At 38.6% G+C, this 17,307-nt stretch overlaps 2 protein-coding genes across 2 annotated transcripts; both read left to right on the top strand.

Moving 5' to 3' along the window:
* Positions 1–147: 147 nt before the first annotated feature.
* On the top strand, positions 148–7,859 carry LOC146318212 (crystallin J1A-like). The gene is made up of 10 exons (XM_084731838.1): positions 148–267; positions 4,111–4,177; positions 4,675–4,851; positions 5,162–5,260; positions 5,366–5,458; positions 5,536–5,692; positions 6,728–6,843; positions 7,095–7,172; positions 7,323–7,462; positions 7,560–7,859. Exons 1-10 carry the CDS (start codon positions 259–261, stop codon positions 7,656–7,658), a joined length of 1,035 nt encoding a protein of 344 aa, XP_084587964.1. The 5' UTR covers positions 148–258; the 3' UTR covers positions 7,659–7,859.
* A 964-nt stretch (positions 7,860–8,823) lies between these two features.
* eif2b5 (eukaryotic translation initiation factor 2B, subunit 5 epsilon) lies at positions 8,824–16,413 on the top strand. Its single transcript, XM_084732590.1, has 16 exons — positions 8,824–9,027; positions 9,262–9,386; positions 9,473–9,658; positions 9,760–9,937; positions 10,930–11,010; positions 11,089–11,166; positions 11,250–11,562; positions 11,684–11,829; positions 12,559–12,703; positions 12,786–12,887; positions 12,997–13,098; positions 13,946–14,036; positions 14,119–14,242; positions 14,336–14,461; positions 14,551–14,661; positions 16,111–16,413. Exons 1-16 carry the CDS (start codon positions 8,869–8,871, stop codon positions 16,171–16,173), a joined length of 2,130 nt encoding a protein of 709 aa, XP_084588716.1. The 5' UTR covers positions 8,824–8,868; the 3' UTR covers positions 16,174–16,413.
* The last annotated feature ends 894 nt before the right edge of the window (positions 16,414–17,307 follow it).

The raw sequence follows: 17,307 nt of genomic DNA, 5'->3' as shown, positions 1-17,307 counted from the left end.
GGGCTGGGCTAAGTTTGACATAGGTGTGTGGAAAGATGAGGTGGGAGGGGGGGGTCGCTGTGGTTGCTGGGGTGACAGCTTTGTGTGTGTGTGTGTGTGTGTCTTTGAGTGTGTGTTACAGACCTGTCAAAGTGGGTGGAGTGAAGAGACAAGGACCAACCTGCTCTCTTTTGCTCATACAGACTGTGAACAGAGGAAGACAGTGATGGAGGCGGAGGGAGATGGTGCTTAAGCTAAGGAATAAAGAGACAAACAAGGATGGGATCTGTATGTGTTTGCGTGTGTGTGTTGAGTCTGTCTGCTTTGCGCCAAACGCAGAAATGGTGATATGATGGATTTAGCGGTGGCTGCGAATATGAGGCACTCTTTTCCCATATTAAGTGTAGATGGAGGCTTGGATCCCATCTAAAAATAATGGATGTGGGACAGAGAAGTACATATCAGGAGGGGGTGCTGGTGTCTAATTTGCTGCTGCTGGCACCAGCGCAGCGCTAGAATGTGGCACTGGGTCACTCAGGGACATGGAGGGAGTGAGGAGAGGAGAAGGGCGGTGCACCTGCTGAGGATTCGGTGCGTAGGTGTCACTTAGCCCTGACTCAAGAAGAAAGTGAAACATAGAGGTTAACAGGAGGGGGGCATCAAGTAATTTTTTAGGATCTTTTTGAGTCTGATCCGTCTGTGTATACAGTACACGTGTGTGCTGTGCAGTGCATGCACGTATGCTTGAGATGATGGCATGTGATATTACTTTACAAATTGAAAGGGAAGAGGTAAGCTATAAATAAATACAGTCAACATGGTATCGTAATACTCCTTTTGACCCCCCACGCATGTACACAGCACACCCCTCTTTTCTGTGGCTGGACATGCAGCCTACAGTATTATTACAGTATAATGTACTGCTGTGTGTGTGTGTGTGTGTGTGTGTGTGTGTGTGTGTGTGTGTGTGTCTGTTAGTCATGGTAGAGAGGGTGTTATGCAATTATTTGTGGTGTCATTTACTATGGAAAATCAAGCTAAAGTGTAGCTCACTGTGTTACTGTAAACATCTAAGTCACTTGTTTTGCCCGGGGGGCATTTTTACAAGATGATTGGAAGCCAGTTAATATACAAATATTATTAATAATGTTATTTATGAGATAAAATAAATGACTAAACCTTATGATAGGGTTGTTTAATAAAAGATTAATTCTAATCACAGTTTAGACAAACCTAGGTTTAAGTGAGTGAATCCAAATTTAAACATTAAAAACTAGTCTCTATTTACTAAATCCAAGTTTATTGGTTCAAACCAAAATTAAATTGAGTTTAATTGGTACAGAGATGCTTATTTTAATGAATAAATAAAAACTGAAAAAACAGCATAGTCAGGAAAAAAGGAACTGCCTGACAACAACTGGCGTACTTTTTTTTAAATGATGAACTAGTGAAAGAAATAAGAGAAGCATCGTAAAACTTAATTGGGCTGAGTTAGTCCCTTAACTTTATTTGGGAAACTTGATTATTTTGCTCAATCCACCTCAAAAGGCGACCACTTTAAAAGTTAAACTTCCTCAAGTGTAAGCTTAAAGTTAATACAGGAATTCAAAGTTCTGATGCAATAAAAGAATTATATTTAATCTGGGTTTCTAGTATAAACTAAGCTGAGGTTTAAAGAGTGGTTTAAATTTAGGTTTTATTGATTTTAAGCTAGTTTTAAAGTTTGGTGCAACATAATTTAAAGTTAAACCATGATTTGTTGGTGCAACCCAGCCTAAAAGTGCTTTATACCACATTTGGTCACATCAAGTCTTCCACAACAGCTTCTATAACCATGAACTGAATGAAGTGAGCCATAAAATGTGTTTCTGGACACCACACTTACCCTCCCATGCTTTTAAATGTACTCATACCACCAACAACATGTAATATTTCATTTTATATCAAATAGCTGTCTCTTGGTTCTTAATAAATAACATGAACAATTGTACGATCATGACTCTACACACATTTGTGTTTGCCCATAAGAAGGAACTTTTTAATTTGTCCACTTACAGTAGATCTGCAGCAGTTATTTCTACTGGTCAGTAGATGGCGCTTTCTACTTACATCTAAATTGTGACTGAAACCCCCAACAGCCTGGGTCCTTGATCTGTGTGTGACACAGACAGAAGCTGCAAACTTTAAGAAATTACAGTATGATTAGACTACTGAAAACTAATTAGTAGTTTTTGACACTTTACACTGGCCAGCCTTACAGTCAAACTAGTTTTATTTGTTTCATTGTCAAGTCATCAGTGTTCTGGTTATTTTATGTGTGTAGCCAGTAGTGGAATGTAACTAAGTACATTTACTCAAGTACTAAATTTAAGGTATTTGTACTTTAGTCTCTTCCTCTATATTTGTCTGACACTTTTAGTTATTACTTTTCAGTTTAGTCATTACAATTGGCCTTCATGCCCAGTGAAAACCACACGTCTCTTCTACTTCTAAAACTAAATAAATTATCAGTCCTCTTGGATTGACTGGAAAATGCATTGTCAGAAAGCTGAGAAGAGGGATGCATTTCTTACACCATGAAAAGTTGACTTTTTAGAGATATGCAGTTCTCACAGGACACTGAGGCTACAAACAGATGATGATCTCATCCACCGTGATGCATTGTTGTAGATTAAAACACCTACTAGCAAATAAAGTAGACAAAATTAGCACAACCAAAATTAGCACAACCATGAACAGCAATGAAATGTAAAGTACACATTAATGCAGCAGTAATAGCAATGCAAAACATCAGATATAACAGTAAAATAGTGACATCGTTTTACTGAGGGAATTTATGAATTTAGGGCTTCTACCATACTATATTAATTATTAATTATTATTATTATTATTATTAATATAATAATATATTACTATATTTATAGTATTTTCACAGTGTAGTATTGCAACCATTACTCAAGTAAAAGTTCTGAGTACTTTTGCACCACTGTGTGGCCTAATAAAAGTCACCACCTCAGTACAGTTTATTGTATTAAATCTATCTTTAATGACAATAATTTATTCCAAACTAACGGATGAAAGTATATCTGCATTGCATTACAGTTCAATGGCACAACGTGCATAAAATCATAATTTGTGTCAGTGGGGATGGTGAGTCTGTTTTGTTCAAAGGGTTACCACAGGGGGGCGGGGTTGTAACGTTGCTTCCATGTGGGCGGTGCTAAAGAGCTAAAACATTTTGATGCAGGTTATACAATTGAAATTGTCCACCAGCAGGAGGTGGGCAGGGTTGACACAAACTACCGTAAGACCTGGGTTTCAGTATTAGCTTGCTGCTAGTTGAATTCAGTAAAACGGAGTTAAAGGTAAGACTTCTCAATGTTAGTTAACGTTCGTGTCCTAAGCAAGCTAATAGTTAGCTTACGTTAGCCAGCAGTCTACAAGTATTTCTATCTCTGACAGTGCTACTCAAGCTAGGTCATTGTTGTTGTTAAAAATAATATAGAGACAAACAATACAGCATTCAAGCCACACAGTTCTAACGGGTATTGTTGAATTATACTCATCGCCGATATAATAAATGTTAATCTGGTAAAACAAGTTGTGTACAAGTTTTTCACAACCTGTCAGTTAAAAGAGGGCAAATAATGGAGTGAGGATCAAATCAAACTGTCCTTCTGACCGTCATTAAAGTTCACATAATAAGGAAGTAGTTCACACCTGTTTCAGGATAATTTGTTAGAGAAATACCCAGTGACCACTACAAGCAGGGCAGGAATTTACAATAATGTTTATTATCCACGAATCTATTGATCATTCTTTAAATTAATTTATTCCTTATTTAGTCTATAAGAAATCAGGAACTAGTGAATACTGTTACACAGTTCCCTAGAGCTCATGATGACTTGCAAATTGTTCAGTCCAAAATACAAACATTCAGATCACAATGATATGAATCAGAGATAAGCAGCAAATCCACATATTGGAGAGTTTCTAATAATCAACTTTAAAGAATTAATTGATTTGAAAATTGGTGCCAGTTAATTTCCTGTGATTCAGCTCTAATCACAGTAGCAACTAATAACTTAAGAATAATAACAATTCTTATAAATACTTTGACTGTTTTTACAGATGGCTGCAGCTCTGGCCAACAGAGCGGTGGGAGCCATCGTGGGATCAGCTGTTGCAGATGCAGCAGGTAATAATGCTAGAAGTCTCTTATGTGTTATGTTATATCATATAGAGTCAATTAAATGCCTCAAGGTGAAAATTTGTTGCACCGCCTGTTTCAGGACTTGTAAGGCCATAGAAGTGTAATTTTCAAGGGTTTCTTTTATCACCTAATAAAACTAAATATGACGCTTAATTCCAGATCAAAAGTACTTTAAGGATGCTGAATTTCCTCTGCTTTGATTGTATTGTTAATTATACCTAAGCTTGTCTCGTGTCTCAATTTTTGTGATGTTGCAAATGTTGCTGCTGTGATTCAAGAAAAAAAAATAAGACTTGTGACAAAAGTGTCAACATCATCATTATCACATCAATATTCATTCTTCTGCTAAGCATATCGTTTTTTATTTAACATCTTGAGTCTTTACCTTTAAAGACAACACTGGTAATTTTGCCTGGTGTAACACCTTTACTATCCTTAGTTAACCATTTAATTAAATTAACCTGATCGCTCATCCTGTACAGCCCAGCCCCTCCACTGGGTGTACGACCTCCAGAAGCTGCAGGGGATTCTGGCTCAGGATCCGAACCCGGAGTTCCGCTCTGAGTCAGCTAACCCTTTCTACAGGAGGCAGACGGGCCAGCAGAGCTGCTACGGAGACCAGGCATTTGTCCTGCTCGAGTCCTTGTCTGAATGTGGAGGTAGGCTGACTTCTTCATCTCAACTTTTCCATCTGTTGAAACCATGTAATTTCAAAAAGAAATGACTGTTTACTTCCGTGTGATTGAGGAATGACATGGTTGTTGATAGTAGGTTTGTTGTCAACTGTGCACCTCTGATCATTGTTGACACTAATTAGACCTGTGACATTCCCACAAGAGTAGGGTGATGAGCTCCACCTCCATTCTGGACATGTAGCATACCCATCCTCACCACACCTTTATCTCAACATAAGTAAAGGTCATGATAGGGTCTGCAATATCATGATTATGTGTTTTTGAATTTGACCAGGTCTAAATGTTGATGATCTGAAGCAGCGCACGCTGAAATTCTTCGGGCCTGGATCAGAGTACGATACACCTGTCAATGATCCGTACAGAGACAGAGGAGGTAGGAAAACTACACATTTTTTTTATATTATTGCTGAAGAATGAATTCATCTCTTTTCACTTAGTAAAACAGGACTGATGTTGTCTTTGTGTTTGTTTACACCAGGGCCGAGACCTCAGCTGCCCATCGAGGGACCATGGAGACATGCAAGTCTGAAGAATTTCCTGAAGAATGTGGATGCAGGCAAAGAGGAGACAGGTAAATCTGCAGTACATCCATTACAATAACTAAGGCATAACTAAGAAAAACTAACTAATATGTTTCATTTGCCACAGGCTGTGAGAACGACTGTCAGATCGATGGAATAGCCAAACTGGCTCCTATCGTGGCGTTTTATGCAGGAAAGCCTGACATGCTGGAAAAGGTGGAGCAGGCAGTCCGTGTCACCCAGAACAACGATGAATGTGTGGCAGAGACTCTGGCCGCTGCAAGGTCAGTGTGTTTCCCATGTACATCACTTTACTCTAACTTTAATATTTTCATTTTCTGTTACTGATGACAGTACTGTTCATTTCTGAATCTGGGTTCTACAACAAATACTAAATGACCAAAAATACAGGTACACAGGAGACAACATCTAAATTATGATGGTGGAATAAACTCAAACACTTTTGAAGGCCTACATAGTATCACAGTAGGATGTACTTGTCATGTCTAAACTTAAACTATCCTGATATGGGATTTCACAATTCTCTTTATTGCCATTAATTTCCTGTTCACCTCTCTAGTCAAACAGAGATAAAGGCATACAACCCCTAAAATACCTTGTATACATTATGAAATGTAATATGGACATGTATAATGATGGCTGTTGACAGAGTTTAATTTAATCCCATGTCAAAAAGTTGGAAATTCCAATTTTATTTAGCATCTTTCTGAAATCTCATCAGTAATGGTTAACCATGATCTGTGTAAATGTTCCACAGCATTATTTTCAACATGGTTTTAATCCTCAAAAACACAGTGGCACAGAGCTTAGCTGCATTAGTTAGTGAGCCAGCTAGCAACAGGATGGTACGTCAGGTTATGAAACACTCACTTTTTTACATTATGGCCCATCTGTCCATCCTGTTTCACTTGGAAATTCATCATCATCAAAGCTAGATACTTCCAAATAGTGTTTAATCTGTAACTTCAGATGTAAAAGTTGCATGTACACTTCCTAATGATCTGTGTTAATGACCATGGCAGTTTGTCTTTGACATGACATTAACTGCTTTATGCTTCATTCTTTTACATTTGGCAAATTCAGTCTGTAAGGTGACAATATATTCATTGGTGATTTAAAAAAACATGTGCAAGTCCTCAGACTCAAGCATCTACATTTCAGGTGTGCAGAGGAAGATGTACTGTTTAAATTAATTAACTCCATCTATTAAAAAAAATAGAGAGAGAAAAGCCAGGTGCAGATGGGGGCCAAACTAGAACTAAAGTTCATAATGAATATTATATTGACTTTTTTCCCAGGTTCCTGGAGTATTTCATCCTGAACGGTCCTGATTCAAAAGCCTTGGACTCAGTGCTCAGTCAGCTCAGTGACCCGAACAGAAAGCAGCCACAGGACCTGGACAAAGCAGTCATTGGTATGTGAGGCCTGCTGCACTGTTGCTTCACTACACTAAAGTCATGGGACTGAGTCACGGGATAAAAAGCTTTTCCCTTCCTCATTTTTATGCAAGTTTCATTTACTGAATAATTACTGTGTTTGTAATAATCTGTTACTGCACTCCGCAATGTAAAGATAAAGTGACATGCTACAGTGTATGTTTTTTTGAAACTTAATATTTTTAATATTACATGTTTGTTATACTTGAGTGCTGTGTGTCTATTCCAGGACACATTCATCAGGTGAAAGAGAAATTATCAAAGACTCCCCAGGAGCTGATCCCCACTGTGTTTCCAAACACATGAGGTACCCTCACAAAACTCCTTTAACCTCTTTTATCAGTCCAGTTTTTAATAAGGAAAGATCAGTCATCAAAGCAGCTGTAGTTTGCAAATATTGAGACAACCAGTTAAAATGGCTCCATGTCATTCCCATCTGGTGCTGATGTTGTTTCAGGTTTGCCAGGTGCGTTCCAAGCAGCGCTGCATGGAGTCCTGACAGCCACGAACTACGAGCAGGCTGTCAGAGATACCATGAGCTGCGGGGGATGCACCTGTAGCAGAGGGTCCTTCATCGGAGCTTGTCTCGGGGCTCAGGTATGACTGTGTGCTCATCTTACATTTGTTACATTAAATAATAGGCCACTATTGTGTATCTGATGAGTTATTAAATGTACCTTTTTGATTGCCACAGGTTGGACTGGACGGAATTCCAGCTTCCTGGTCATCCAAAACTCTTCGTTATGAGTTCGTGTTGGAGCATGCCAAGAAGATAACCAAACACTACCAATAGTCGTTTTCTTTGATTGAGTGTAATGTGTTTTACAGCCTGAGGAAGCCAAGAATCAAATGAACAACTGTTGAGCTTTCACAGAACAGTGAATGAAGGTTCTTGTCTAAACTGTTGGATGGCAGGAGCCAGATGTGTTTGTGTCTGTCTAAGTGAAACATGTTGGTTCAGAGTTATTCTCCAATAAAGTCATTCTGAAACCTATTTCATGGAGTATCATTTGTATAAAGCTCATCATTTTGACAATAAATATAATAACTAAGCATAAACTCTTTTTTTCATTTAAACATTTTTATATCCTTGGTCCCTTGGAGTTAAGGTGTGACCACTGAGTCAAATACTGATATTGAATATTAACACCTGTGTTTTTACCCTACAGGGAGTCCAGGAGTATTCTTATAATAAAAGAAGATTGATATGGCAGCCAAAGACGGACAAACTCAAAAATCTTTGACCACCATTGGAGTATTTTCCCCAATCTGATATTTTTAGAGAAATACATTGATCTTAAGATATAAAGGCTCTGTACATATTGTATAATTGTATATAGATAGATAGATAGAAAACGCTAACAATTGATTAATCATTAATAATTTATAAGACACAAAACATGTTTTTTCCCCCATTTCCAACAAATGAATCTGTCAGACAAAACAATGTCAAATGAGATGTAATTACTGCCAAGTCCATAGATTAAATATCCACGAAAAAATTTTAATCGATTCAATTCAAAACGGGAATTGAATGATTAATGATTATCATCCTTACTCCAAACCTGTGCTGCGTTTTGTTTTGTTTTTAATTCCATATGTGGTTTTCATTGGTCAGTTTGTGATCACATCACCCGATTGACTACTCCAATTCAGTTGAAAGGTTTGGATTTTAATTCAAATTGCACTCAGTACTCAATTATTTTTTACAAAAAAATTTAAAGTAACTTATTGATTACATCTTGCAATACATACTTAAGTATGGGTAAAAGCACAGACTTGAAAATCAGCTCATAAAAGAACAAGTACCCATAAACTACTTAATTACAGTAATTTGAGAATTTGTAATTAGTTACTTTCACCCCTAGATACAAGACACAAATGCATGTGAAAGCTTTACTGACGAATTTCTGCTGCGCTTAAACCACGACGAGAATATTGTCCCACCGCAGCCACCGTTGATATTTCTGACGACAGGGTTGGTTAGCACTTGTGAGTTAAACATGGCTGCTAAAGGGGGAAAACAGAGCCGTTCTGGCTCCGGTCTTTCAGGTAGAAAGGGTGCAGGTGAGCAGGAGGAAGAGGAACAGCCGCTGCAGGCTGTTTTAGTCGCTGACAGCTTCAACCGGAGGTTTTTCCCGGTGACCAAAGACCAGCCGAGGGTGAGTCCGTCAGAGAGCTAAGCTAACCGCTAGCTAACTAATGTCCATGCTGTAAACAGTGACAGAGCTGCACTGCCACTGATGAAACAACGTGTAACTTTTAAGCCTTTGGTAGAGCTGTACGGTGTTAGTTTGTTTGATCATGCTTGAGGACATATTCTTAGTTTCCAGCATTTGTTTGTAACGTTTTATTCTTTCCACTCACACCATCTGTCACATATCCACTGATGTCAGGCTCTGCTGCCGCTGGGTAACGTTGCCATGATCGACTACACCCTGGAGTTCCTCACCTCCACCGGAGTGCAGGAGACATTTGTCTTCTGCTGCTGGATGGCCAGTAAAATCAAGGAACACTTACTGTAAGTTTTACTAACACTGATTCTCCACATCTGTGCGCATTGGTCTGAATGACAGATTGTGACCTGTCTGTCAATGTATCTGATAGGAAGTCCAAGTGGTGTCGACCCACCTCTCCAAACACAGTCCACATCATCACATCAGAGTTGTACCGCTCCTTAGGGGATGTGCTCAGGGATGTTGATGCAAAGTCTCTTGTGCGCTCTGACTTTGTGTTGGTTTATGGAGACGTGGTATCCAATATTGATATCAGTCAGGCACTGCAGGAGCACAGGTAAGAGACAATATCTTTTGAGTAGTCAGGAGAAATGGCCATATTATTGATCCGCACAACTGTGTTGCTCTAATATTATGTGTCATTTTTCTTGTGCACAGGCATCGTCGAAAGGTGGACAAAAACATCTCAGTGATGACAATGATCTTCAAGGAATCATCACCAGGTCACAGGTCCCGCTGCGAGGAAGATGATGTCATTGTTGCTGTGGACAGCAAGAGCCAGCGGATTTTACACTACCAGAAGACACAAGGGCTTAAGAGGCTACAGTTCCCCATGGTAACAGTTTCACTTTATATCTCAACTATAAGGGTTAACTTTGGTATTTCTCTACTTGGATGCTATTTTCCCAAGTATTTCTGTCCAAGTGAATAATGGCAGAATTTTTGTAATTGGTCCAGTATGGATGGAGAGCACTGCAGCCAGCAGAAAAAAAACAGCCACAGTGAAATCTTTAAAGACAAGTGTGCATCATCAAAGTGTGTCCACTAATAGTGCTGGTTTGTGCCACTGACAGGCTCAGATTGTTTTTTTGTAAAAAGGGCGTTTTATGGTTTCAGCAAAAGCCACCAGCATCTATGCTAACTGGACTGAAACAAACTCAGCATAAAGGCCTTGGCTCGTCTTTTCACTGCTCCAACAATCAGCAACTCTGGTTTGGTCAAAATGAATCTTAAATTCACCACGTTTCACAATGTGAAAATATCTAGAGAAGAACGAGGAGAAACTGCACATAGAGACAGAATAATTTCATATCTATATATCTTAAGAGTTTATTTCAACCGGACCATAGTTGGTGGTTGCTTGAACAGTGATGTTTGGTGAGTTTTATTTTGTTTTTGTTAAGTTTCAGTGAAGTGTGTTGTACGATGACAGAATTACTGTTTCAGTAAATGGAGTTTGGTTGGTTTGGTGAAAGCCATAAAATAGCTGTTTCTAGTTAAACAAAATGTATCTTACTCTTAAAAAATGGTCTCTCTCTCTCTCAAGGGATCCTTTCCATAATGTTGTCACTTAGAATAACAAAATGAGCCTGTGAGTAGCAAAGCAAGCACTTTTAGTGCATGTACTTTGACGGTGCACTGTACTCAGAGGGATTATGTTGCAGCTCAGTTTTGCTTCTGTGGGTTGTCCAACTCTCCCTCAATACTGGAGTAATTTCAGAAATTGTTGTCCCCACTGGTTACTTGGACATGAAAACATCAGAAGTTATCTTTAACTTACTCTGGCTTTGGACTGATGAATGATTTTTGCTCCTGTTTGTTTCACAGAACATTTTTCACAGTGGAAGTGATGAGTTTGAGATCAGACACGATCTTCTGGACTGTCACATCAGTATCTGCTCCACACAGGTTAGTTTCCTAACAGAAACAGAAGCTATTGAACATCATTACTGATTGAGATGACCAACATTTTTCTTCATTTTTCAGGTCGCTGAGCTCTTCACTGACAATTTTGACTACCAGACAAGAAATGATTTTGTCAGAGGGATGCTGGTCAATGAAGAGGTGCGACGCAGCCTGAGTTGTTTTATTCAAATTTGTAACCTGCCACAAATGCTTGAGCCATAATTTATTTGATTTTGCTTTAGATTCTTGGCAACCAGATACACATGCATGTCACTAAGGATGGTTACGGTGTCCGAGTGTCCAACCTTCTCATGTATGACTCGGTGTCGTCGGATCTTGTGCGGCGGTGGGTCTACCCGCTCACCCCCGAGGCCAACTTCATTGACCAGAAGGGCCGAAGCTGCACATATTCTCGCCACAACGTCTACCGAGGGTCCGGAGTGAGCCTGGGCCACGGCAGCCAGATGGAGGAGAACGTTCTCATTGGCAGCGACACCAGCATCGGCGCTAATTGTTACATTTCTAACAGTGTCATCGGTAACAACTGCACCATAGGTGAGCTTTCCGGCGAGCACCGTCCAAAACTAAGAAAAACTATTGCTCATTTGTGTGTGTTTGAAGTTCGGAGATATATATAGTAACAGTGATGTTAACAGTCTCCTTTTTATTGCTACAGGTGATAAGGTACATCTGGACCACGCCTACATCTGGAATAATGTTCACATCGCCAGCAACGTGGTGATCAGCCAGTCTGTGGTCTGTGACAAGGCTGAGGTCAAAGAAGCCGTGACGCTGAATAAACAGTGTGTCCTGGCATATAATGTAAGCCATGCATATATTATCATTTATTGACTGTGATCACTTAAAAGTTTACTTTTGAGTTTGCAGAACTATTTGTACTGAGAAACTTTGCAAGCACACAGCAACTTTTCCACTTGAACTGACATTTCACCTCATTTCACCACTTAGACATCAACTGATAATCCAGCTGCTTTCATCGTACTTTTCAACTTCTTTAATCTTTTATGTTCAAATGAAAGTTCAACAGCTTTCCATGAATACTAATGGCGGGCAGATGAAGCCTTACGAAGCTTTGGGGTTTTCTCTTTTTTTTTTGTGCCTAAAAAGATATGAAACTTCAGGGCTTCAAACAGGACAAACAGTGAAATCTGGTAGCTTGTAAAACTTAAAGCAGCCCTTCAAGACTGGACTGAAGCTCAACCACAATGCACTGATATTAATAGTTTTAGTCTCATCTGTGTGCAATTAATATCCAAGGATCCATACATTTATCTGTGAACCACAATGTTTAGCTGTAAAACTTTCAGTCAGATGTCAGCAGTCACGTGATATTTGTCATTTGTTTCCTTTGCATGTATGCGATTCAGCTGTCGCTGATGAGTCCTGCTTATTTGGACAAATATCTTAAGACATATCTCTATAGATATTTGTGCTAAGACTTTCTTTGCCAGTCCATTGTGAACTAAAACATTTGGTGAAATCTATGACTGTCTCCATCTCATAACTGAATTTTCTGTCAACTGTTTCAAGGTGGTGATTGGACCAAACATCTCTCTACCTGAGGGCACGGTGGTGTCCATGCACCATCCAGAGGAAGAGGAGGAAGAGGATGATGATGAATTCCTGAGTGATGACGCCGAGGTTGGTCAGAGTAAAGACAAAACCAAACTGAAAGGTGTGTATTGACATTAATACACATAAATAATTAAAACGCTTCAATGTTTCTGGTTATGAGCTGCGTTTTCTTCTGTCTTCAGCTTTCAACCCAGCAGAGGTCGGCGCAGAGGGGAAAGGCTACATCTGGAAGGCCAGCAGTATGGACGACACAGAGGATGAAGAGCTGTCACATTGTCTCTGGGGTAGGACGACAGCTTGGTGCGCTTGTTAAGTTTAAGAAAGTCAGTAAAACTGTCATTTGATGCTGTAGTCCTTGTCACAGCAGCCTGTCTTCTGTCTCTTGTGCAACAGGTTTGGTGTTGAACCCCGACCCTGAGAGTGAAAGTGAGGACAGCGAGCCTGATGATCCAGATGATCCAGTGATCCCCTCCCCGGAGATGGACGATGTCAAAGGTGAGAGTTCTTCATTTGACCTGTCTGTGGAAACATATGGCTGCCCCCTACTGGCCAAACAGACAAAATATCTATAACAAAACCAGTGATGATGATCGTTCTCTGATTTAATGATACTACAGATTTTTTTTTTTGAAAAAGAGACTTATTAAGTAGGTGTGATTGTTTAGAATTAAAGCAAATTCATCAGAAATGCTGCTGCTCAAAATTAGGTAGCCATTATTGTGTTCACTATTGGGTTTATTATACAGTTTATCAATTTTTCTGTACTATTATTATGCATTGGATATAATATGAAATATCCATAAAATACGTGACTCAGTCAGGGGCCGTTAGTTAACTTAACAATAGAAAAGAGATCCCTTAAAGAGAAAGGTTGGCTGCTTTAGATGGTGGCTCTGGAAGGTAGCTGTGAAAGCCTTTAGACAAATAATATTTTAAAAAATCTGAATTAATTTTATTAATGAAAACATTATGCAATTAATCATTTTTTTTAAATAACCACTGTGTGATAACAGGAAAACATCTGTTACATTTGCGTTCACTATTTTTTATTTAATTTAGGACTACACTTTCACTGTGCTAATATATTATTTTAAGGTAGATGTTCCAAGAAAATTTTCTGCAAAGAACCATGTAATTTAGTGCCTGTCTCTGGAAATCAACATTTGCTTTTAAACTCAAGATGAGTCATTTTTTTTTCTGTTTTGCCTGTAATTATTAGTAAATGACATTTTCTCGTTTGAGGAAACCTAGGAAAAATCATTATGAAATAACAATAACTCCCACAATAGGCTTTTGTCCGTCCTCCTCTCTGACTCTTGTTCTGTGGTGTGTTGATGTGCAGTGTTCCAGATGGAGGTGCTTGGGACTCTGCAGAGAGGTTTGGAAGAAAACATCAGCTGTGACAATCTCGTACTGGAGATCAACTCTCTCAAGTAAGACGCAAGTTAGAATTAAATTTTACTTTGCAAAGTGACTGTTACTGCACATTCAGTTTGACTCACTCTTTGTCTTCAGGTACGCCTACAACATCAGTCTGAAGGAGGTGATGCAGATTTTAACCAGAGTGGTGCTGGAGTATCCTTTCCAACAGCAGGGTCCACAGCTCACCGCTTCTCAATACGTCACTCTGCTCCTACCTGTAAATATGCTTTTATAGAGCACGTTCATTTAAGTGTAAACATGACTGAAATAAATGTCCTCATTTTTACTTTTGTGTTTGTCCTCCTCTCAGTTGCTGAAGAAATGGGCGCCTGTGTTTAAGAACTACGTGAAGAGAGCACAGGACCATCTGGACTGTCTGTCGGCCTTTGAGGAGCACTTCCTGGAGCAGGAGAGTCACTGGCCTGCGATGGTCAAGGTCAGGACGAAGCAACACTACCACGCACACTCAATCTGCTGACACTGAAAGTTATGTCATGTCATCGAATGTTGTGTTTTTCCCTCCAGGTCCTGATGAACATGTACCAGCTGGAGATCCTCGAGGAGGAGATCATACTGCGCTGGTTCTCTCAGGGAGCCACCACAGACAAGAGCAGACAGCTCCGCAAGAACCAGGGGGTACGTACAATACTGAGTGAGCTGCCTCACACTGGATACAAGGCTTTATGACACAATTTCACTATTGTTAGTATAACAGAAGTAAAACATTTGCATGTGTATAGGATTGAGTTGGTGTAAAATTCCACTTGAGTGTAAAGATGAGAGTTGAATAGACACAATAGGGCTCGTTATTCATCCTTTCTTTGCATGTTCAGAGGAAAGTGCATTGCTTATGTCATGTCATGTCATGGCAAGTTTATTCATTCAGTTTCTTTCACTGAGGCAAATCATTGCTAATGCAAACTTCTTTACATAAAGAACTAGAAGAGTGATGGAAGAGTGCAGACTTCAACCAAGGCCAATAGTCCATTCTTCTGTGAACACAACCACTGTATGTGTCTGGATAGATTTAAATAGGCTTATTGTCGTTATATCGACATGGAAATAACAGTAAGGATAATTTTACTTATTTCTTACACGACTGCTGCAATAAATTCAGGTAATTTTGCCAGACAACTGTCGGTGTTACAACTGACCAGTGTTAACAACAGTAAAAAATAATTTACATATCTGCCCTGTGGTTGGAATTTGTTCCAAAATTTAATGTTTGATTGTCTTTCTTGGCCTGTGCTACACCTTTCCACCAAATGTGACGAAAAGTGAGCCAGTAGTTTTTCCATAATCCTGCAGACAAACAACAAACCAAATCAAAAAGATAACCTCTGTGGAGATCATAAAAAAACTTAACAAAATGATTAAAGACAATTTAGAGGACCATCAAATGAAGCAGAATAAAATTAATAAAAATTACCAAAAATATTTCCAAGTAGCCACTACTTAGATTAATCTGTTGATTATTTTCTCGATTAATCACTTAGTTCATCATTACATAAAATATCAGAAAAAAATGTGAGCCCAGCATGACGTCCTCAGATGTCTTGTTTTATTCACAACCCAAAGATATTCAGTTTACTTTCATAGAGGAGTAAAATAGAACATATTCACCTTTTAAGAAGCAGGATTTTTGACTTTTTTCATTAAAATTATTCAAACTAATTATCAAAAATAATTAGTGATTTATTTAATAGCTGACAACAAATTTATTTATTGTTTCAGCTCTTTTAACAAAGCAAAACATATTTACTTCGAACCAAAGCAGACTTACAAGGAAAAAAATCAACTAAGTAGTTAAAAAGGTTTTTCTAAAATGACCATTTCTTTTTTCCACATCTAAATAGTTGCAGGAAACACTGTTGTAGTGACAGAGTGATTTCTATGAACTATAATCCTGTTTTGCAAAGAGGAGTATGTTCACTGTTCAATCAGACCTCTGAATTTGTGATTTATGCAATCTAGAAATTCTTCAATTTGAGTCAATATTGTTTTATTCATTCAGTCACATATTTGTTTCCTGTACCTAATTATGGGCATTGTTGAACAGTGTATTTTTTTTTTTGCCTCCATCAGCTTCAGAAGTTCATCCAGTGGTTGGAAGAGGCTGAGGAGTCTTCAGAGGAGGAAGGAGAATAATGAGGAGCACTTAAAGAAAGGACAAAGATGAACTTGAAAACTGTCGTGTGAATAAAGGGATCGAGGCAGCTGGTTTTACCCTCTACTGCAGCTTTCTGCTTGTAACACCCATCAGGATCTTCACTGCACAGTTGAAGAAGACATACATATATTTGATCACATAGTGCTGCGTCATGTAAGGGCTGTGTGCTATGAATGTCATCAAAAATAAAGAAGAAAGACCCTCGGACCACTTGGAAATATGTTGAATATACATGTCTCACTTTATTGTCAGCAACACACAATGTCTCCCTCAAGATAAAACTGTACCAAGGTTTTAAAGAGAAGTTCTTAACGATTTTAGAGAGAAGACTAAACCTGTCACCTTTTGAAAAATACTGTTACACCAGTGTTTATGACTGCAGATGATAGAATATTTCAGTAAAAACAATAATCTAAGAGGTAGATTATCTACTAAACGGATACAGTACAAATCATCTTAAAATACGACTTTAATTCCATTCTGACTGGACGTGACTGGAGACGTGCAGTAACAGAGATGAAAAAGTCCTTTCTTTGATCAGGTTCACAGTAAAATCTTTGAATCAAAAGAAAAATACTGATGTTTGACACCACATAACTTCTGATTTCATCTTGAATCATAAAAAAATACATTAAAAAAATAAAATGTTCCCTTGATTAAGTAGATTTGATTTTTGGAATTCTACAGTTGGTCTTATAAAGTCAAATATTCTGCAGTAAAGACATGATCCACTCGTCACTTGTCACATAATAATAATAATGATGCCCCAATGACTGCAGAAGAAATTAAAGGCAGTTTACACGATCAGATTTCAGCTCAATTTGTATTAGTCATAGCTTGACATGGTGTACACAAACCCATTGACTGTATCAAGATATATTTAAATGGTTAAACCTGTGAGCACAGCTGTCCACTACGTCAATATAATGAGACTAACACTTTGGATATCTTTATACTGTGATATGGCAAACATCTGGTCTTTTCCTGACTTTAAAGGCTGCATTACACTAAAGTGATGTAATTTTATGAACTTCACAGGCTGCTCTATTGTCTTTATATCAACATTACTTACGATGACTCATCAAAATCTGGTAATATTTTGTGCAAAAGTA

This window comes from Lutjanus erythropterus, chromosome 12 (assembly GCF_056507025.1).
Source record: "Lutjanus erythropterus isolate fLutEry1 chromosome 12, fLutEry1.hap2, whole genome shotgun sequence".
Lineage (NCBI taxonomy): Eukaryota > Metazoa > Chordata > Actinopteri > Lutjaniformes > Lutjanidae > Lutjanus > Lutjanus erythropterus.
This window is presented reverse-complemented; position numbering and strand designations above follow the sequence as displayed.